This window comes from Mus musculus, chromosome 2, assembly GCF_000001635.26.
Source record: "Mus musculus strain C57BL/6J chromosome 2, GRCm38.p6 C57BL/6J".
In the NCBI taxonomy this organism is placed as follows: Eukaryota; Metazoa; Chordata; class Mammalia; order Rodentia; family Muridae; genus Mus; species Mus musculus.
This window is the reverse complement of record NC_000068.7, coordinates 117,249,630-117,271,808: the sequence shown is the minus strand read 5'-3', so window position 1 is coordinate 117,271,808 and position 22,179 is coordinate 117,249,630. Positions and strand designations below refer to the sequence as shown.

At 41.0% G+C, this 22,179-nt stretch overlaps 1 protein-coding gene across 2 annotated transcripts; it reads right to left on the bottom strand.

The window, feature by feature from the left end:
- Nucleotides 1–268: 268 nt before the first annotated feature.
- Nucleotides 269–22,096, bottom strand: Fam98b (family with sequence similarity 98, member B). 2 transcript variants are annotated; one of them, NM_026620.3, is made up of 8 exons: nt 21,971–22,070; nt 14,030–14,175; nt 12,454–12,588; nt 11,456–11,634; nt 8,890–8,970; nt 7,870–7,986; nt 3,862–4,029; nt 269–1,203 (listed from the first exon to the last, which is right to left on the bottom strand). In NM_026620.3, exons 1-8 carry the CDS (start codon nt 22,039–22,041, stop codon nt 811–813), a joined length of 1,290 nt encoding a protein of 429 aa, NP_080896.2. In that variant the 5' UTR covers nt 22,042–22,070; the 3' UTR covers nt 269–810. The 2 variants fall into 2 exon arrangements, with proteins under 2 accessions (NP_080896.2, XP_006500159.1); XM_006500096.4 differs by lacking the exon at nt 8,890–8,970 and having other exon boundaries at nt 21,971–22,096.
- Nucleotides 22,097–22,179: the final 83 nt, after the last annotated feature.

Sequence of the window (22,179 nt, the reverse complement as noted above, 5' to 3'; positions counted from 1 at the left end):
CTCAGCCTCCCCCAGCAGGAATCAATGGCCAGCAGTAGTTCCTCAGGGAGGGGGTAGGATTTTATCTGGCCTGATCTTGCAAAGATATGTGTCTTCTGCATTCGGTCACAGCTGCTGTGAGTGTGTGTGTGCAACTTCCCTGCTGTGTCTAGAAAACAGTTTCATTGTAGTTACCCACCACCCCTGGGTCCTACAACCTTTCACTTAGCCATTCAGTCAGTCACACAGGTTCAAATCCAACTGGCAAATAAGCCATGACACAGTGAAATAAAGAAGATGTCAACAGAAATTTAATAAAAACCTGACCAGAGGAATTTCAACCTATTTTTCAAAAAGGACAACTGACTATGCACATATATTAGACACTTCCTCTATTTTGTAAAATAGAATTAACAATACAGGGCAGATCCACAGGTATACAAATGACATGAGAGTCTAGATTCCTTTTTGTTACTGGCGGGTGTCATTATGTTTCAATCCTAAACAAAATACCAGTTTACAGTCTAAATTCAAACATGACAATAAAATACATTCCATTTTCCAAGTTGCTGGTAATAAATATTTACATTTCTAAAAATAGGTTTTGTGTTTTTGCTTTTGAAAAAGACGCAGCATGCTTTAGTACCCAGACTATGGAAAGAGTCGCGTTGCAGGATCATCAACCGGTGGCATAAAAGGGCCTTCTGTATTCAGGATGCCTTCCTCAGGGCACTGACACGATCTACCTCAGGGGGATGTTCAAGTATGCTCCTCAGAACACTATATCTACCGTATCTAGTAAGAAGCAGTGCTCTCTAACATCTGCAGTCTTTAATATCTTCTATACCCACCACCACCACCACCTCCTCCTCCATATGGATCTCCATAACCTCTCCCACCATAGCCCCCTCTCCCACCATAGCCCCCTCTTCCACCATAATCTCCCCTCCCACCATAATCGCCCCTGCCTTGGAAACCTCCTCGGCCACCCCCTCCCCCACCACTTCCTCCCCACCCTCCTCCACTTCCTCCTCCCCCTCCCCACCCTCCCCCACCACCCCATCCACCTCTTCCACCCCCACCACCTCCTCTACCACCACCTCCACCACCCCAACCACCCCTCCCTCCGCCTTCTTGTCTCTTCTGCCAAGGGGGCATTTCAGGGGGTGGTGGTTCAATTTCATTCGGCCGTCCTCCCCTGTCAGGCACCCGTCCCATAAGCACCTGTATAAAAACAAAAAGGTTTTGTTAAGTTTCTATTTTTCAAAGTTAAAATTTATAAAGGTTTTAAATGAAATTATTATTTGTAAATAAAGAAGCCAAATCTTTTGAATAACAGAAAAGGGTTGAACATGGTGTGAATTAATACTGAACATGTGTGATGTTTGACTAATTCTTCAGAGTACTGTATCACTTTTAAAGAAACCAACAGTATTCCTAAGAGTTGGTCTTGTCAGTCTTCTCTCATTTAAATTTGTTTAGCAGAATTTATGATAAGCATGGTATTTGTTATATTAAGAACTATTTTAGCAAAATGCTTTTAAAATGCAGACTATAATTTAACCTACATTAGTCAACTTCATATAAATAAACCACTCTGGACGACGTTCCATGGGGTTGATTTGGCAAGGGTTATCAAAGAAGACTGCATTCCGAGGTACACTGCAGCCTACACACATAAAAAGACTATGTAGCGTGCAGAGTTGAACAAAACAGCAATCCCAGTATGGTTTGTAGCCATTTCCTCCCAGAGGGAAATATTCCATCCTACAGAGCTCATTAGCAAAGGAAGCAAACAACTCTAACCGACTTCAAGAAGTCCCTGAAACTGACCAGGCTCACTAGGCCCCTCTCTCCCCAAGAGAATGTAAACAGAACAGCGATAGGTCAGTGATACACTTACAATATTACAGCACAGACAGCCTAACTCTAAATCCAAAATGTGACATGTTTCACAATTCAAAATGTTTTAAGAACCAACATGATGGCACAGTGAAAATTCCATAAATGACATCATAGTTTGCACAGTAGAAGCACAGGCACAATATGGCACAAAATTACCCTCAAACTATGTGTGTAAGTTATATACAAAACAAATTTTGTGTTTTAATACTGGTCTCTTCCTAAGATCACTATCTGGATATGAGTGTGTGTGTGTGTATATATACACATACATACATATATATATATATGGATATGCATATTTATACATATACATATACATATATATTTGAAATCTTTATTTTAAAGACACTATAACAAATTTTTACTAAATATAATTTAAAACTCAGCATTTTGGGTGAGGAGCAGTAAACTCAGATGCAAGAGCATGCACACAGACACCAACGCCCTTCACCGTGCTTTAACACCACTCGGAAGGCTAATCTAGGGGAAGAGCTGAAGTTCCCACCCTTCAGCAGACATAAGCTGTGCTGCATGCTCACTCAGGACAGAGTGAAAGACCAGAGGCAACGCGGGAGGGTGTCAGCCCTGCCACAGCCCTGGCAGAGCCAAGAGAAAGCCAACAGATGCTTGCTCCTGCGTTGCAGAAGACAAGGCAAAATATTCACTGCTCACCCAAAGCAACCAAAGAATCAGCTAGATTGCAGCGTAGCCGCTAGCCAAGCCCACAGAGGGAAAGACGCCATGGGTATGAGAGTGAGCAAGGGGCCCTGCACAGGGTATGGGGTGCTGCATGGGAGGCGCTGGAGGGAGGGAAGCTACAGGGCTTCATATAATCATCAACTTTAAAAAATTATTTTTAAATGCATAGAAGAAGTTGTGTCACAAATACTACATTCTGCCAGGCATGGTGGCCTATGCTTTTCAACCCCATACTTGCGAGCCAGAAGCAGACCAGCTGATATTTGTGAATTCCAGGTCACTTGGTCTGCAGAGTGGGATACAGGCCAGTCAGGGATGCACACTACTAATACACTAACACTAACACTAACACTAATACATTCTCACTATGCCACAGACTTGCACACCTAAGAAACTTTAACTCTCAACAATACTACCCTACTTACCAAATCACACATATCAACAACCTTTCTTAGCTGTTATTCTCCCATGACGTCTAACAAATATATAGAAATGCTATCCAAAACCAGCTCGCAAGCTCTCTCTCAAGACAACTAAAACGTAAACACTCAGAAAACAATAACTTTAAACAACCATTCTAAGGGACAGCAGGGTGGGCCTGGTAGAGCACTTACCCAGCAAGCGCAGAGGGGAGGGGAGGGAGAGCAGGGGAGAAGAAGGTGGAGGAGGAGGGAGGGGGAGAGGGGAGGGAAACCAAATGCCTCCAGCAAGAAATACTATCGCAGAGCAAAATGAGAAATCTTTATCAACTCTTGCATCCTTGCTTTGATTTTGTTGTTGTTGTTCTTTAGTCGTAGAATCGACCATGGATGTTCACCGAGAAAGAGAACTTTCTGCTCATGTTGACAGCAACAGTCTCCATCTGCTGCCTTTATGCAATCCAAGTCACAGACATCTTGAACTTCATGAAGACCACTGTCATAAGAGTGGATCTACACTCTGAATCAAGAAATGGATGCCCAAAAGAGATTTGAATTTAATAAATCAAATACGTGGTGGCAACAATTCCTGAAGATTCTTCCTAACCAAATGGATAAAGAAAATTCTTGATAAAGCTACTGAGAAAAGCAATGTCCAATTCCTTCAATTAGAAAGCTTGGCTGTACGTCATGACGGTGCAAACTGAGAGGTCTCCACAAGTGGGAATTGATGGGCATAAGTCCCTCTGCCTCTCCTGTCCCACCCATCAGAATGTAAATGAAAAAATGGGCTAAAATGTAAAAAGAGCAAGCCAGAAATTATAAATTCATCTTCCACCCAACTGAAAGAAAAACCAACCTTATTAATGGCGCACGCAGTCTTCTCCCGGCTGATACCGCTGCTTGTCCTGATGATCTTGGACAGATCTTCACGGGCGGCAAGCAGATGTGCCAATGTGACTGTTGTCTTGGGCGACAGAGCATAACGCTTGGGCTGGTAAATTCTTGCTATGTTATCTGTTTTTGCCTAAATGACAGTGAGGGAGGGGAGTTAGCAGAAGTAAATCTGAATGAAAGCAGTAACAAATATGACCTTTAAAAAGAAGAAAATTCATAATATACAAGCAAGGAAGCAGAAGAAAGAAAGTGTCCTAATATCTAATACAATGTATGTAATCAAATAAATAAAAGGAAATAACACAGATAAATAGAAGAAAACACTACTACTCGTGTTAACAGAATTCAAAGCAGGTAATAAATCTTGCAAAACAAAATCCATACTTGGCGGGATGGTGAGGACTATCAACTGTCTGGATGGAGGCACTGGCTATGCTCAGGTTTCCTCACTTTAACTTACTGTAACCCTACAGGGAATGATTTTAAGGAAGACAAAAAATAAACAAATAAAAATCTAAAGTTAATCCAGAAACCAAATATACATAATGGCACAAAAGATTTTTAAAGTAGATTCCTACCATATACTAATATGAAATATGAATTAATCATTTTTAAAGGTAACGTTTACACTTATTAAATGTGCCAGTGCCTTCAGCTCGGGAGTGATTTAACCTCAAAGCCCCCTTCCAGAACTGTTTGTTCTATCATCCCCGTCTTCAGCTTTCTTAAGTTACAGAAATAAGGGGGGTGGGTGGACAGATGGACACATGCATCCATAAAAGAAGGAAGAAAGGTCAAAAGGACAAAAGGGAGGGAGGGAGGGAGGGAGGGAGGGAGGGAGGGAGGGAGGGAGGGAGGGAGGGAGGGAGGGAGGGAGGGGAAGAAGACAAGACAGACAGGCAGGAGGGAAGGAAAGAAGGCAGACAAACAGGTCGGCCTGTCTCCTTAACCCTAATACATGAAAGTTATATCCCATGAAAAGCTCAGATAAACAAATAAGACCTAGGAAAGAAACAACTAAATCCAACACAGCAACTCAACAAACTCTTGAAACTAACACAGGAGAAGGAAAGGAAACACCAAGAATTCAGGAAAACAGAATATCATCAAGTATATTTACAGGATATAGTAAGCTCCTGTCTATAATAACTGTAATTATAAAAGGTCTCAATTCACCACTAGAAGATATAGACTAACAGACTTGATTTAAAAACAAAAAAAGAACCAACTGTATATATCTTCAAGAAAGAGCTAGTAAGATAAGAAAAAATGGAAAATAAGTTACCAAGCAAATAGAAACTGTAAACAAGCAGGCAGTTATCCGAACATCAGATAAAGTAAACTTCAAACCAAACGAATTAGAAGACATAAAAGGGAACATTATATACCAATAAAGAGAACAATTCAGCAAGAAGATACAATAATTGTAAACATTTATACACTGAATATATCGGAGCCCCTAATTTCATACAAACACTAAAGGCATAAAAGGTCACTTGAGTCCTTCCTTACACAATAATGGGGCATGGGTGGCTTCAATACTTTACTCTCATGTTTAGACAGAGCTAAACTAAAGCAAATAAAGAAATTCAGATCTAAGATTCACTATGAATCAACTAGACAGAACAGAAATATACAGAATATTCTACCTAACAAACAGGAATACACATATTTTTTTCAGCAGCACAGGACCTTTTTCCACAATCAATTATATCATAAGACAGAAATCCAAGTCTCAACAAATATAAAAGAAAGAAAATGATAAGATAGATAGAATCCCTTACATTCAATTAGAATACAATGGAAGAAAATTCTAAATCAACAAGAGACCACAAAAATACTGGAGTCTAAATGACACATTTTTGAATTAGCCCTGGATCACCCAAGAAATATTACAGAAAAAACCTAAAATTCCTAGTGATGACTGACAATGAGAATACAACTTCTCGGAACCTCAGGGGCACAGAAAGGGGGCCCAAGAGGAAGATTTACATGGAAAAGCTCACACAGTAAAAATTCTAAGGATATCAAGTCAGCGACCTAAAGGTGCATCTCAAGGCTCTTGAGAAGCAACAATCAGCCAATCCGAGCCCTGCAGACAGCAAAGAGAATTAAGGAAAGAGATAAAAGAACAACACATAAGATTAACCAGGGAACTGGGTTTGAAAGAAAGTAGGATTGACAAACCTTTACCCACACTGATAATAGGGGCAGCATCACAACAGACCCCAATGAAGGACAGACTATTAGTGATTACTATGAAGGCTTAGACTCCAAAAGGCTGGGAAACCTAGAATAAATGAACCTCCTTAACACAAAGCATCTTCCAAAACTAAATCCAGAAGACATAAATAGTAACTTAAACAGACACATTGCAGTAATGAGATAAATCAAGTCTCCACTCAAAAGAAAGCGGGAGAGGTGGGGGGACATTCCACTCAGATCCACTCCCACAGAATTATCTAGAAATTCATCTGCTTGATGATAGCCACCTGACTTGGCATTGCTGTTGTTCATGTGGCATGGCAGACACAATGCCTCACACAGAGACAGAAATGTCACCAAGGGCCAAGAAAGAAGTAGCCCAAGAGCTGGGCCTAAGAATACAGACATGAAAAGGGACATTACTAAGAGGACACCACTGACACAGAACAGCTACTTTCTTAACATTGATTTTTGTATCCCATAACTTAACTATGTGTTTATTAGGTCTAAGAGTTTTTGAGTAGATCTGTAGGATGTTTTCTAAATAAATCATGTATTTGCAAATAATGAGAGTTTAACTTTTCCTTTCATGTCTTTGAGTTCTCTAACTGCTAGAGTCTTAGATTGTCTATCCCAGGCTAGACACTCACTGAATGAAACTCATATATTGCTTTTGTGCTGCTTTAACAAAATCCCTGATGCTGGATAACTTACAGGTGCATTTGGCTTGTGAGTCTAGTGATTAGTCCAAAAGGCATGCTGGCTAGGTCCACCAGCTACATCCCAACATGAAAATGATATGGAAAGAGAAAAGACTATGTTGCAGAGGGGTCAAGTTCATGACAGCTGCACTTTAAACAGCCCACTTCACAAGAACTAATTCATTCGTGTAAGACCAAACCTCAAGACCAGGGTCAGACCATTCATCAGGGTGGATAGACTCCACTGACCACCACCACGGTGGGAACCAAGCTTCTAGCCTATGAACCTTGAAGGATGTCAAATCATAGTGGTATAAGTGACACCAAGTGCTATAACCCAGGAAGAAGGGCAAAACAACAGTATGAGGTAATATCAGAGCTCCACTGTGCTAGAAGCTGAATAACAGGCAGCAGATATGAAGCGAAGGGTATTGACTAAAAGCTGCTAGAGGAATCATGGCAACCAAGGATTGTCATATACTGGATATTACAGAGCTCATTGCAGCAGTCCTTGAAATAGGGAAAGTCCAATGACTGCCTCTATTTACTGTTTGGAAAGTTCTTACACTATGATATGAGAGGGGCAGAGAGAACCCCAGACTAACACTTGGAAAGATCAAAGGCCCCAAGCTATCTGAAAAGCTTCGAGTTGGAAGGCTCCACTCCTCCACTCTCTTCAATGAGACGACATGCTGCAGTCACACGGCCTAAGAAACACAAGAAACCTGTTCCAACAGCAGTTCTCCCTAAACCTGCCCCTACGCTACTGCTTCATTAGTTACTCACTCACATCTGTAACTCGCTCAGCTCACACATACGCCTTTATGCACTGGTATAAATCAAGCCATGCAAATTAAAAGGAAGGTGAAAGCCAGGGAAAAAGTCATCAGCAAACATGGACCTATAGGAGACTAGGATCATTGTATGGAAGAGCACTGGTAACTGAACATGTAGGTTAGAATAGAGTAAAGAGTGACTGGGCCTAGGTACCTACAGCAGAGAAAGCCTGGCAGGAGCTGCCCCACACTGCCACCTACAGGACACCAGTGGGAAAGCAGCCTCACCTTTGCTCTATCGGACCATCCAAAGGACTGCACTGTCACATCCAATCGTTTCATTAACATCCGTCGGCGACACTCATATTCACAGGAAAGAGCATCATTAATTCTTTCCAGTTTTTCCTAAAGAATTGGGGATGAAACACAAAAATTAGACACTGATTCTTCAGAAAAGAAGTTGAAAATTACTGTACTTTAAACACTAAATGATCATTTTATGGTCCTATGAGACTATGAAAAATTATTTAAATAACATTTAATGATAAAACATTTATAGTGTTCAGAAGCTATTAAAGATGCCTATATCTTTCATTAGATATATTTATTTAGTAAGACATCAATTTACTAAACAGTGCACATTAATAAGGAAAGACTATGCCAATACCTGCCTTTCTTGCTAGCTTCACAAATTATCCTTTCAAATCACAATTCTGCTAATCTATTGGGCACTATAAATATTCTTGACTAAGTAGATATTTTAAATTAATGACTTGATTAAACTGTTGTGATAGATTACTCTAGAATATCAATTCTATTTCTCCAAAATACTAAATGTCCATTTATAAAAAGAAGGCAGTACAATGGACTTGGATGTTGCTTGTCCCCTCAAAGGTTCCTGCTGGAGGTGTGGTCTGCAAGGTGGCAGGTGTAGGGAGAGAAAAGAAAGAGCACAGAGAGCCTGTGTAAGGTGGGGCCAAGAGAGAAGACGTAGGTCAACTAACTGCAGGCAAGACCCTGAAAAGGACTTTGGGATGCCTCTTCATCGGTATTGTCTTTATATACACAAACCATCCTTGCCACCCATCAGGAGTGCCAGATACAAAGACCAGCCCTGCCAGAGCTGGCACTATGTGGTTTAGATTTTCAGCCTTCAAAACTGCAATCTAAGTCTCTTTACTAATGGCAGCCTGCCACTACAGTAGTGAATACTACTGTATTTCACTACAGTGACAAAAAAATGTTTTAAAATGAACTAATACAGTTATGCCCTCACTTAGTTGTAAAGCTAGTAAAAGAACCACTTACTGCCTGTTCAGAACTTAAATCAACCTTTAGCAATGGCTTTCCCACATGGTTTTTCTGGACTCTACAGAGAATATCCTTCACCTAAAAGTAAACATGAAAGATTACAAAAAGTTACATACATACACACATACATACATACACACATACATACATACATACACACATACACACACACATACATACATACACACATACACACACACATACATACATACATACATACATACACACATACAATCATACATACATACATACAATCATACATACATACATGCATACATATACACACATACACACATACAATCATACATACATATACATACATACATACATACATAACCATCTTCTTCTTTGATGTGCTGTTTTGAACACCCAGTAACGACCAAGTTAAAGTGAAACAAATAAAACACACCTTCACCCAGCAGAAAAGGGGCTCAAGTCACAGCCATGCCAAATCCCTGGTACATAGGAAGTGCCAGTTACATTAATTCAAACCACAAAGCATTCTTGCCCAGGCTAGCGTTCAGAAGTGTCACAACCCATGAGTGTACAATGACTCTGGGATTTCCTCTAACATGGCGCTCTTTACTTCCTGGCAACCTCTCAGGAAGGAAACAAGACATTTAACAAGTCCATCGCTTTCCTCAGATGAACACTGTAATTGGTACATATTCAGTTCCCGCTGCTCCACAGACAACACAGGACAACATTTTATTACTTTTGCAGGGCCACTGATTGAGAGTACCATTTTTATTCTGTAAACAGGACATTGGATAATTACTTTTCCTTTTGTAACATCACAGGTCATTCCATTAATAGTCATTTACCCTGAAGAAGCTGACCACAGAGTGAAGATCTGAGCTGTGCTCACCCTCCTACCTGGGGTGTGGTTCACGCTCATATTATACAGTAACCACAGTGAACAATCAGAAACAGTAATTAAAGGTTCAAAATCATGCTGAAGAGAGAGCTCAGTGATTACGAGCACTCACTGTTCTTTCAGAGGACCTGGGTTCGATTCCCAGCAAGCATATGGTGGCTCACAACCATCTGTGACCCCAATTCCATGGGATCCAACAGACATGTACATGGTGCACATACATGCATGTCGGGAAAACAATATAAATGAATACAAAACAAATTCAAGGTCACCTTGAAAACTGGGATGGTAATAAGAAATGACTGTGAACAGGATGGGGGGGCGTGGTTCCAGGAGTTTAGAATGTTCTAAAATTAATCAATAATCAGTAATGATTGTACACCATAGAAAACAGACTGAAATTCACTGCTCTGTACCTTTAGTATGGGTGAGTTTTTAACATGCAGATTGCATCTTCAGAATTATATTTAATTAAACATTAATTAGAACAAGCCTATGTAGCATTGCCCCAAATTGTAAATTCTCTGCTCTTTAAAGCAGTCTACCTCTACTGTGACCATACAGTTATCGTACAGGATGCTGCATCATTTCTAAATTCATTTACTTCCTTAAGGCTATTTCTGTTAGTTCCCCAAAATGCCCTAGCTACCTGCAGGGTCACCTCCCTCTCCATATCTAACACCTAGGGGTCAGCTGCTGCCTGTCACTCAGGAGGACCCTGACACACACAGATGCAATTTCTCAGATTTCTAAAATGCAAGGAGACTTAGTAGACTTGTTAGAGAGAGCTAAGAGCAGCAGCCTGGCAGCCGAGTGCCTATACTCAAACATCAGGTCTACCATACTGCAGGACAGCACCTCAGCTTCCTACTGTGGAGGTGGCAAGCAATAAAAACCCTGATCACCACCACATGTAAATATTCAGAACAGTAAATGACAGTGATTTGCTGTCATATTATTGAACAGCTTAAGTTAGAAAGTAAAAACTGTTTTTCTCAATCATACAAAGCATCTTCTAGGAATATCATATGTAGAAAAATAAAACTCAGAAATGTTTTACTCCTGATGAATGGCATACAACACTGCCCAGGTGATGTTAGAGGGTAACAAGCAAGAGGCATGCCACAAGGTTACAGCTGTTAACTACCCTATCAGAGTACTTATTTATTTGACACACACTACACACTAAGCAATCAAGAAAGTATGTTTGCTCATTGCCAAAGAAAGCAAGAGTGTGAACATCCCATGGCAAGTGTCTTTCATCTTGGAAAATATCCACTTCTTTCATTATACTGTATTAGAACCCTAGCTGGGAAAACTCTCCTTGAATTTGCAAAGTGATTTTTATCATGGAAAACTCTGGCAAAGCCTTAGGACTCACTCTATAAGATATGACTCCTGAATATTAATTACAAATTAAATTACATATACATCCAAAACTTAGCTTGCATATAAAGCTTGGGGAAGTATTTTTGTTTTGGTGCTGGGCAGAGCACCTAGGACTTTCCATATGGAAGGCAAGGGCTCTATCACCAATATGGACTCCGAGTACATCGTTTAAGTTTCTCTTGAAATTGATAGTCTATGTATCACAACTAAAGGGAACGTTTTTATTTAGAATATAACATTGACATGTTAGCATTTAGTTGAATTTTTGATAAAATTTAAAATATATATCTATGATACCTTTGACTCCACTTGGCTCAGCAGAAGTGGAATGTCTGAAGTGTCAGACTTGGGGACCCCGAGGGCATCACATACAGCTTGAACTTCCTGGCAAATTTCACTATTTTTATCTAACTGAGAATTTTTATGTTTTTTCTTCTGTAATATTTGTAAAGCTTGAAGTTCTGTACTTAAAAACACTGTAACAAAAAAATCAGAAAATAATATTAACATATGTATGAGAATTTCTTTTAAAAATTTAGAATTATAATTTATTTAAAACAAGTATTAACACTATCAAAATCAAGACTAACCAAGAACCAAAAAAACAGCAGCTATAGAACACCTCAAGTGTGAATGACAAATAGCCATTGTTCAGTGAGTTCTAAAAATAACACAAAGTTTCACAAAATACACACTCTAAGGGGAGCCTTAGACCAGCTGTTGGAATACAAATGGACACACAATCCAAACCTCCTATCATTAAAAACAAGCCTCATTCAATGACCCCAAAGGCACAAACTATATTTTGTCTTATTTTCTGTTATATGTTTGTTCCTAGTGCACAGGATACTTCCTGGTATAAGAGTAGGTGATCAATAAATGTTTCTAAACAGTCAATCAATGCCCATCACTACAGAGAAGATACAGTAATCTGCACAATAGCCTAATTTCCCAAAGAATTTAAAAAAAGAAGTAAGACTTCAGAGATGACAGAGTTAGGCACTTCATCATAAATGGTCAGCTCTGGGTCAGACAAAGGGAAACTCGCTGAAATACCGTAGACAGCACAGACACAGGGATTTGCTGACTAGACTATGAGTGTTAATGTGTGCTGGTAGAGTTTAAACTGTTCATGTAAAAAATGTCTAAGACAGTGCAACATTTTTAGTCAAATACAAAAGCCTTTCCAATATGTGAGCTATCTACTGTCTCAATAATCACAGTGTATAAGTTCTGGCCTGAAAATAACAAGGGTTGAGCATGTGCATTTCCACACCCAAGGGAAGACAACTTACACAGAAGTTTCAAGCAGTCATCCTTCTTTGTGAGGCGCTCTTTAATGTCTCCTGAGACGAGTACCGAGTATGGACAGGCCATCTCTTTTAAAAACCCACTTATCTCAAGCTGGAAGCTCTCTAGGTCATCTCTCCCTTTAAAAGAAGAAGTCACACATATTCACCGAGCTCACCACAGAACCCACCACTGTACAGTTTATCACAAGAGGTTTCCACTCTACGCTCAGCTCCAGGCTCTCGTTTCCAAGTCAATCTTTAGACAGGCAGTTGCAAGGCTTGGGTAAAAGCGAGCACACAATGTCTACACACAGAGAGTGACATCTAAGTTTAAGAAGACGAACGGCATGTCATGGGATTGGAAATATTTCTACATTTAAATCTCTGATAAGTTCCTCCAAATGGAGTCTCCTTGAAATCAAGTAAGCTGGGCATTTTGAGTACTAGGAACAAAAACATGCAAGAGCATTATCAGAGCTACAGTTGTTAACTGGCTCCATGGCAACTGTCCAACTCTAATGTTTCTCCATGATCAGACAATGAATGCAATCATGGATGTTAGCTTCACAGCTTATCTTTAATATGAGAAACCTGCTCCATGCTTTAAATGTACATATTTTATTTTGCTTCAAATGAATTCTGTCATGTATGACAAAGAAAACATTTTAAAAAAACAAAAACAAAAAACAGGGGCTGGAAAGATGGCTCAGCGGGTAAGAGCGCTGACTGCCCTTCCAAAGGTCCTGAGTTCAAATCCCAGCAGCCACATGGTGGCTCATAACCACCCACAATGAGATCTGACACCCTCTTCTGGTGTCTGAAGACAGCTACCGTGTACTTACGTATAATAATAAATAAATTTTTGGGCTGGAGTGAGTGGGGCCGGAGCAGGGAGACATCCTGAGTTCAATTCCCAGAAACCATATGATGGCTCACCATCTGTACGGCTACAGTGTACTCATACATAAAATAAATAAATAAATCTTTAAAAAAAACAAAACATCTTTGAAAAAGAATGCTACTTTGTTCCTCAGCAAATGACCAGTAATTACTATTTTTATTTTACCAAACTATCTGAAATTCTACCAAAGTCACAAGACTCCAGTTACAAGATGGCAATGAATTAAAAGAGCTGTATAAGGTACTGAGAGGTTTTTAATCACAATATTTCCATGTGAATCCTTGTCCTGAGATAAAGACTTGAGAATAGTATTAAATTGAGGATTATACATATTTTTAAAACTTAATTCAAAATGAGTGAAAAGCTTCAGTTTTAAAACAGCTAGTTCACACTACCTAAGCTTCAGTTTTAAAACAGCTAGTTCCCACTTTCTTTTCCAAAGAATGATACTGAGCCTTTGACCACAGATAGGCAGGGATGGCTCACAGTTTTGCAGCAAATTTAAGAGTCAACTTTGAATTTCTGCAAAATTCAATTTAAAGACTCTTTAATAAGCAGCTTCTTCATATTTCTGGCTTTTCCTTACACAGTAATCATACTGTTGATAAGACCACACACCATGCACTGTCAATCTGCTTTACTGATAATGGAGAGGGGAGACAGAGTCGGGCAGCATACCAGCTGAAGTGATGCTTTCTTCCAGGTTGCATAAGGACTTTATCTGGGAGCCTAACCAAATGCAGAGCTCTGAAAACTCAGGTGAAGACAGTCCACCCTCTGCTGCCTTGGAGAGTGCCTGTTCCTCTAACAGTGGCCCCTTATACCTAGAAAGGAAGAAACAACAGTTTAAAGATGAAAAGTTGTCTTAATATTAGCCATTCCAACCAGAGTAAGGTGAAATCTCAAAGTTGTTTAATTTGCATTTCCCTAATTGTTAAGAATGATGAGCATTTTAATTTCTTCTACTGAGAACTCTCTATTCAGATTCACAATTCTCAGGAGGGGGTTCCAAATGACTCCCCAAATACCTCCCAGAGACTGAAAGTCAGGCTCTACTGCCGAGGACCCAATGAGAACACAGGGCTTGGACTATTTAGCTGAATCTAACCTGAAGCCTGCTCACTGCAATCTATCTGCCATGGTACCAAAAAGCTTCATGCAAGCTGCCAGGGGGGGAGGCAACCAACAGTCCTACCCTGCTAAGACCCTATGAATGACAACAGTGACAAGCATGGCAGTGCATCCATCAAGTACAAACTCATGTCTGTGATGACCATCAGGTGTCTAAGTAAACTTAAGGCCCACTCAACAGGGAGGAAACCAGGCCTAGCACTTAAAACCTAGCCAGCTGGGGTTTGTCCAGTCAAAGAGAAGCTACATCACTTTGCTAGAGCAAAAAAACTCCTTAACTACATTCTAAATGGTACCCTCATGCTCACAGATAAATGCAGCTTCTCTCTACAGCAAATGGAGATGGTTGCAGAAACCCACAACTGGACACAATCCAGAGAGCAATGGATTGAGGGGAGCCCATTCCCAATGGATGCATCTGCAGCAGAGCTCCTTCATCTATGGCTCAGGGAACATCAAGGAAGATGGGGCAGGAAGTGTAAGAGCCAGAATACCAGCAGCTCTGCTGTGAGACTTCTTCTCTTAGAAACAATTGCTCAAATAAGACCTGAACAGACAGTACCAACAGTCATGCTAACATGTCTCATCCTAGACAAAGAACTACAGTCAATGAATGACTGCTGAGAGGATTAGCCTCTCCCAGAGATGAGCATCCTGCCTGGCTGTCCAGCACAAAATGGTCAGCCCTGAGACTAGACTACATACAAACAACAAAAATGGACTCAGCGAGATGTGTTTATATGTTAGTAGATAGGTGGATGGATAGATAGATAGATAGATAGATAGATAGATAGATAGATAGATAGATAGAGGGACAGATGATAGATTAGATATAGACAGACAGACAGACAGACAGACAGACAGATAGATAGATAAGAGAGACGATAGAGATATAGATAGAGATGTAACAATACAATAATCAAAGAAACAGAAGCTATCAATTTGAGAGTTGTGGGATATGAGAGAGGCTGTAGGAAGGAAAGAAAAGGGAAAAAAGAACTCTTGATTTTTCCTGTTTACTTTTAAATTCTTCTCTTTTTTTTAATCTCTAGGGGAAAAGCCTCGAGTCCTCTCTGCCAAGCCCGCTGCTGTTTTTATGCATTATTTTATCAGAATAGAGACATCAACTATATTGATTTGGGATTGTGGCTGCTTTCAGGGTAAAGTAGCTGTATAATTTACTGTTTATTCTTGCTCTATGTAACTAGGATTTAGCTTTTTCATATATCTTCTAACAATTCAAATAATTATAAATAGAACAGTACCAGTCTTAACAGCTTTGTGCTGCCCCAATTTTAAGAACTGTAGTGAAAAAAGGCACAAATGCAAATTTCTAGTTCATGAAGCTAAAGAGGGCCTGAGATCTTAACCTAGGCTATTTATTTCATAGCTTTATCATTTAAAATATTTCCACAATCTGTATTAGCTAAGGCACTAAATTTTCAAAACACTTTATACATCACCTCAACTGTAATAGATATCAATTTCCTACACTTGTCTTTCTGCAGCTAAGGCTTTGTTAGACACAGCACACTCAGATCTTGGCAGAAGTCACTCAGTTTTTACACTATTTAAGGCCCTCTCTCTCTCCTATTCTCCCCCACCTTTCTCTCTCTCTCTCTCTCTCTCTCTCTCTCTCTCTCTCTCTCTCTCTCTCTCTCTCTCTCTCTCTCTCTCTCTGGTTGAAAGCAAATCCATGTGCCCAGTAAGTCTTATGACTCACCCCCAGCACTCATGAATACTTCCTCACCTTCCTGACCACCCAGTCAAACATTCCTCTACTAGGATGGCATCTTTAAATCCAAATCCAGTGGCGGGTTCATTCCCAGATGATTCACCTAGTCAATAATTGATAAACATAACTTCGTTTTGCCATCTAATTTCTAGAAATTTATTTCCTTTTTGTTTTTATTTCACTTTTATCATTTAACTATATAATCATATAGAATATATAGTTTTAAAGTCTAACTTCCAAAACAAGATATGTTCACACAAACATCACTTACCATGGTTTTTTTCTGTTTCTAAACAGGGCCTCAGTGTATAGGTCAGGCTGGTCTTGAACTCACTACTAAGTCCAGGCTGGTCAATTCATAAGCCCCCTGCCTCTGCCTCCTGAGTGCAGGAACTATGATGTGTGCCACCACACCCCTAGTTTGCCATCTAAATCTTATCTCCTCTACATCCATCCCACAGGTAACTATGTTAATTTGGGCTGTCTGCAATTACTTTTAACATAAATATAAGCATAGCTTTTTTTTTCTTTGAGATAAAAGATAGCTGCTATACAGTTTGATACCTCACTTAAAACGCACAGGCTTAGTTCAGACACATATGCAGGAGTCAGAGCAGGGCTTCTTAAGCTTTCTACTTGTGACTCTTTTCTCCAGAGTTCAATATGCATCCTTGAGTAGATAGGTATGTAAAGTAGGTATAAAATCCAATATCTACTGATAATAAATCAAATTTTCCCTACTGTCGTTTTACCTTCAGTTATCAATAGTACCCATTCCACATAGCTCACCAAAGTTGACAAACTTTTTTTTTTAACTACCTAAGTCAAAAATATGTTGTATTTCATAAAGAATATTTCCTGGAACTCACTCTGTAGACCAAGCTAGCTTCAAACTCAGAGATCTGCCTGCCTCTGCCTCAGGTACTGAGATTACAGGTGTGCCATGCGCCACCACCTAGCTGTGAATATTTTCAAAGCTACATTTTGCAGATAAAGAAATTACGTCATGCTGGGCGTGGTGAAGCCACCTTTAGCCCAAGCACATGGGGAGGCAGAGGCAGGAAAGGAATCTCAGTAAGTCTGAGGCTAGCCTGGTCTCCTTGATGAGATTTTAAATAGCAAGTTGGACATGGGGCTAGACATGCATATTTATAAATCATTTAATCTTTGGAGCAATGTTTTAAAGTAGGTACTAATCCTAATTCTGTAACTCCAACAGACAAGTGATAGCCTTAAGCCTTATGCCCAGATATAACCCCAAACACTACATAGCTCTTTAACCTCTGTCAACACCTGTTATTAAATAGAACAAATAACCTAAGCCAGGATGCAGCCAGGACAAGGCGGAGCTGCGGCTGGGACACTGTCTGCTCTGGCTGAAGATGCTCCCCTGCATGTCACCCCCAGCCCAGGCCTTCCAGAGCCTCTCACTGAGACTTAAAAGTAAACATTCATTTCCCCACTTGCACCCATTTGTACAATAAATCAATTACAAGGTTCAACAAAAACTGATCAAATCACCAAAAACCCTGACTTTAGGGGAAAGGAAAAACCATAATGGTCAACGTCTCAGCTCATCAGGTAAGGTAAAAACCAAGAAAACGATGCAGCTAACACCCTTGAATGTGCATTTGGAATGAACTGCAACAGTGACCGACAGATGGAAACGTTCAGTGCACCCTAGGCCAGTGTGAAGTGTGCACGCTACCTCATTTAACCGCCATAATCCCCCACACGGGGAGCACTGCGGTTAGGCTCATTTTACAGATGAGCAGCATGGAAACAGAGAAGTAACTCAATTAGGTTTGCCATAATCATGGCAACTGACTAAACTGAGCTGCACAATCCTCTACTGCCCATGTTCTTCACCCCCATGGAACCTTCCAGAAATATCTCTTTTTAATTATTTATATTGCACAGCAGTATCTAAAAATATTCTGTGGGGTAGTAACAAGTTTGGTATGAAACAGTGTATCTGACTAAAGGAGCCTCATGAGTGGTCAAAACCCAGTCTCAGTTGTGTTGGGTGTGGTCTAGAAACCGCTTTCCAGCCTCTGGGCATCAGCAGCCCCCTCTGCACTCTCACAGCCCCAGGGTACTTTCCTACTGCACCGGAGCTCTCCAGATCCCTAAGAGAAATGACAGCAAGCATTTAAGGGGTACATTCTTGATTTCAATGGAATCCTGTTTGTAACTGAGGCTAGCAGTCCAGCATTCATATTTAATTGGGGAAGTGCAATTGTTACCCACAATACCCAGGGAACCCACCACCTCTTACTAGAACCATAATTGTTAGTTTGACATTACTTCAAGCTAGATGAATAAACCATTAAAGTGCTGTGGATCTTCCTCAATAAACATCACCCAGGACCTAACTTTTTTTTATTTAGTATTTTATGTTATGGGTGGGAGAAGAGCCAGTGCTCTTAACCACTGAGCTGTCTCTCCAGTCCTCTAATTTACTTTCTAAATATCAGCCAGTCTAAACAACATGAGCCCTTTTCCCACCATTTACCCACCCACCTGGTCCTGCTGCCAACCTAGCTGTCCACCTCTCTGCTTTCACTCTCCTGTAGTCGTCATCTCAACTCTCGGCATTCCTACCCCTGAAGTGTTTAAGTGTCCAGCTCCTCAGTGTCTGCTCCCACAACTACCCCTGCTGTCTAAAGCCCTGGACAGTTTCTCCTAGGGTTTCCAGCTGGGAGCCTCATGTGCATCTAATGTTGTTTTGGTCAATTTTCTTCTCCACCCATCCTTGCCTTTATCTTGTATCTCTCCAAAGTCCACAAGCAAGAGCTAACACCCTAAGCCTTCTGCTCCCTCACCTCCTTTTCATCAACCTTCTCCACCTCCATCAGTCATTCTCTCCCTGGAGTGCCACAACCAGAACCATTAAACTTCCTAAATCGTGAATTCAAGGACAGTCCTCCCTGCCACACCTTCTATCCCTCCAGCTTCTTTCTCATCATTCACCACACCAGCAAACGCTCTTTGACCTGAGGCTCCATGCCACTGGCCCCTCTGCATTCTTTGTACTTTCTGGCTCCCCCTATCTTCACTGTCTTCCCTACACAATTTTGATTCCATGGTGTGTCATTTCACTTTGTTGCTTAATAAATACTGGTGGAGGAAATGAATCCTTGAGTACTAGGGACCCATAATTAAGGACCATCACTAAGTCCCATAATGCACTTCTTTCCTCTACACTATGATGTACCCACTACCACTAAGCAGCCATCATGTCTTTCCCAAACTATTAAATAAAAATTCCCCAATTAGTGTGCCGGCAGAAGGAACTTTCAAGTTAGATGTTTAATAATCTGCCAGGTCTTATTAGTAGATAAAGAAAAAATGAACAACAATAGATATAAAGGTATTGCATGTTCTGGTACTCTCATCAAACTCCACAGCCCACACCAAGCCTGGCCTCTGCTCTCTGTCTTAAGCCACATTACCTCCTCTTGTCTAACACAGCACACTGCAGGATTCAAGGTCTTATATCTACTACCATTCAGAGCACGCCATCCTCCTTTCCCATCTAATCTCATTTAGTTGGATTTCAACTCATCCTTCCTACTTCAACTCAGCTATCACTTCTTCAGGAATCTATCGCTAACCCATAAGGCTTCTGTTTCATCACCCTGATTATTTTCCTTTGAAGCACTTATTACACTGTATAATGGACAACCACATCTGTTTTTACTCTTAACTGTGAGCTCTGTAAAGCCAGGAATCAAGTCAATCTTGCTCACCACTTGACTGCTCAGAACAGTGTCCAAGACACGGCCATACTCCATAAATGTTTGAAATGAGCAGTGATTCTCAACGTAGGCTGTGAAGTTTTATAACATCTGCAACACTATAATATATCCCTGAAGAGTATGACTCAGGGAGTCGGTAGTGTATACGAGACCCTAACATTTTATCAGCTCTCTACAAGGCTGCAATGCCCAGCTAGACCAACTAGCTGAGATGGACTGCTCACAAAATCATAGACTACTATAACCAAAGAAGCATGAAAGCATTGGCTTTCGGATACTCATTTCAGGGAAGAGGAAACTGATTCCTAATCGATATTTTTGTTGTTGTTGTTGTTGTTGTTGTTATAACACTCTACATCTCTACAATGGTCTTTTGCAGCTTTCCTTTCTAAGCCATTGCATTCATTTTTTACTTTACATGACAACCTAAAGCACTTTCATTGATAAACTACGTGGTTTAATCACAATAAAAAAATACATTACTACTCGAAATCCACATGAAGATCCGAAAAGACAGTGATCAATTACAACATACATAATCAGTAACATTTCCCACATTTCGTTATCATAGAGGGGGGTTTTCAAACTTCAAAATCTTGTCTTTGGCCATTCCAGGAACACTGATTCTGAAGTATGCAACAGTTTTAACTCTCATATTGAATAATGTGAAACAAATGTCTCTCAGTAAATGTCAACATTAGAGCAAATTTCACTTTCTTAAATGCTATGGTAGAAACAATATGTTTCAGGAATCAAAGAAGAATAAAACCACTGTCTTCGCACTTCATAAATGGCTACAAGATCCCAAAAATTGTAAATGTCTGGGATCCAAGCTGGAGCCTACGCACACCAAGGTATTTTAACTTCGTATTAGTTATATTTCCCCTGCAGGGTTAAGAAAATTTCATAGAAATACAAATAGCCCTGATGTTGTCGTGCTGGTTCTGTTTTTTTATTTAACAAACATTTTATTCAAGATCAAGTAAATTCAAGGTTCTGTTATGCTGAGTAGCAGCAAAGTATGCATTATCAGGGTGCAACAAAAGTTAACACTTGCTAGAAAAAAAAAGAACAAAATAGTTTGAGGGAACGAAAATAAGGGAACCAGGCATGATAGTTTCAAACTTCTTTAGGAGCAGTTACCCTAAAATGAAACCACCTTAAGGAGGTAAACGTCTGTGCAGATGGCGCCAACGTTGGGGAAAGGATCCGTTTATTAACCCTCAACCGTTTGGACCTTTGCTCACAAGTACACACCCTCCTCTGAACTTTTTCTTCAATCGCTGTGACAGGCCCCACTCTAGTATGTTGCCAGGAGGAGTCCATCAGTGAAGAAAGTTGACAAGTTTCTCAAACTCTGGGTGAAGTTCATGTGACAAACAGGTAAAAAGAGCAAGCGCTGGGAAGAACACCAGGATGGAGGGGAGTAACACTGCTTGTCCAGATCGCCTCATCACCGCCACCCCGGGGTTCCTCTTAACACCTAAAGTGGTAACGACGTTCTGAAAACTGTCGTTTCTCCCTGCCTACCACACAAACGTGCTTTAAGGAATGGAGAAGGTTAAATGCAGGGGTTCACACTTAACTAAGAGTCTTCAGTCTAAGAAGCGGGAGTGAGTCCTCCCCCAGCCCTGAGTAAGCCACCGATTTGAGCAGCATGCGCGACACAACAGTCCAGACGCAACTGCGGTGCGGCGGGAGCAGGATCTACGTCCATACAAAGGGCTCCCCCCCCCACCCCCCCGAGGCCCGGGAGGAGCCGGCTGCAGGCTGAATGTAATGAAAGAGGGAAAACGGCCGGCACAGCCAGGCCTCTCGCTGCAGCCGCTCGTTCCCGCCGGCTCCCAGGGTCCCGGCTACCCGGAGCGCAGAGGCCTGCGCACCGCCCGGTACACAAGGCCTGCTCCGGGGAGAAGCGCACGCCCGTGCCACAGCGGCCACGCGCAGGGCCAGCGTCCTCTCCTCTGAGAAGTTGTCCACGAGAACACTCACCCCAGCGCCTCCAAGGTGTCCAGAACGTCCCCTTCCATGCTGGTTTCGGGCCCGAGCTCTGGCCCTCTCATGGTCGCTTGGTCCAAAGCTGTTCGTCACTAAAAATCCCGCCGGAAACCAGCGTCAGCACGCCAAGGTTCCGGGACTTGTAGCCGTGGCAACCGTGGAGGAGTCCCTGCTTGGTGCAACGTAAAAGCCATGTTTGCAAC

What these genes read in the sequence shown, in the direction of transcription:
- Fam98b (NM_026620.3), bottom strand. Translation starts at nt 22,041, where the DNA reads ATGAGAGGGCCAGAGCTCGGGCCCGAAACCAGCATGGAAGGGGACGTT. An exon ending in TGAGCCAAGTGGAGTCAAAG is followed by an intron (nt 8,971 to 11,455) that starts GTATCATAGATA and finishes GTTTACTTTTAG; the next exon opens with GTGAAGGATATTCTCTGTAG. An exon ending in CTGCGTGCGCCATTAATAAG is followed by an intron (nt 1,204 to 3,861) that starts GTTGGTTTTTCT and finishes GTTTTTATACAG; the next exon opens with GTGCTTATGGGACGGGTGCC.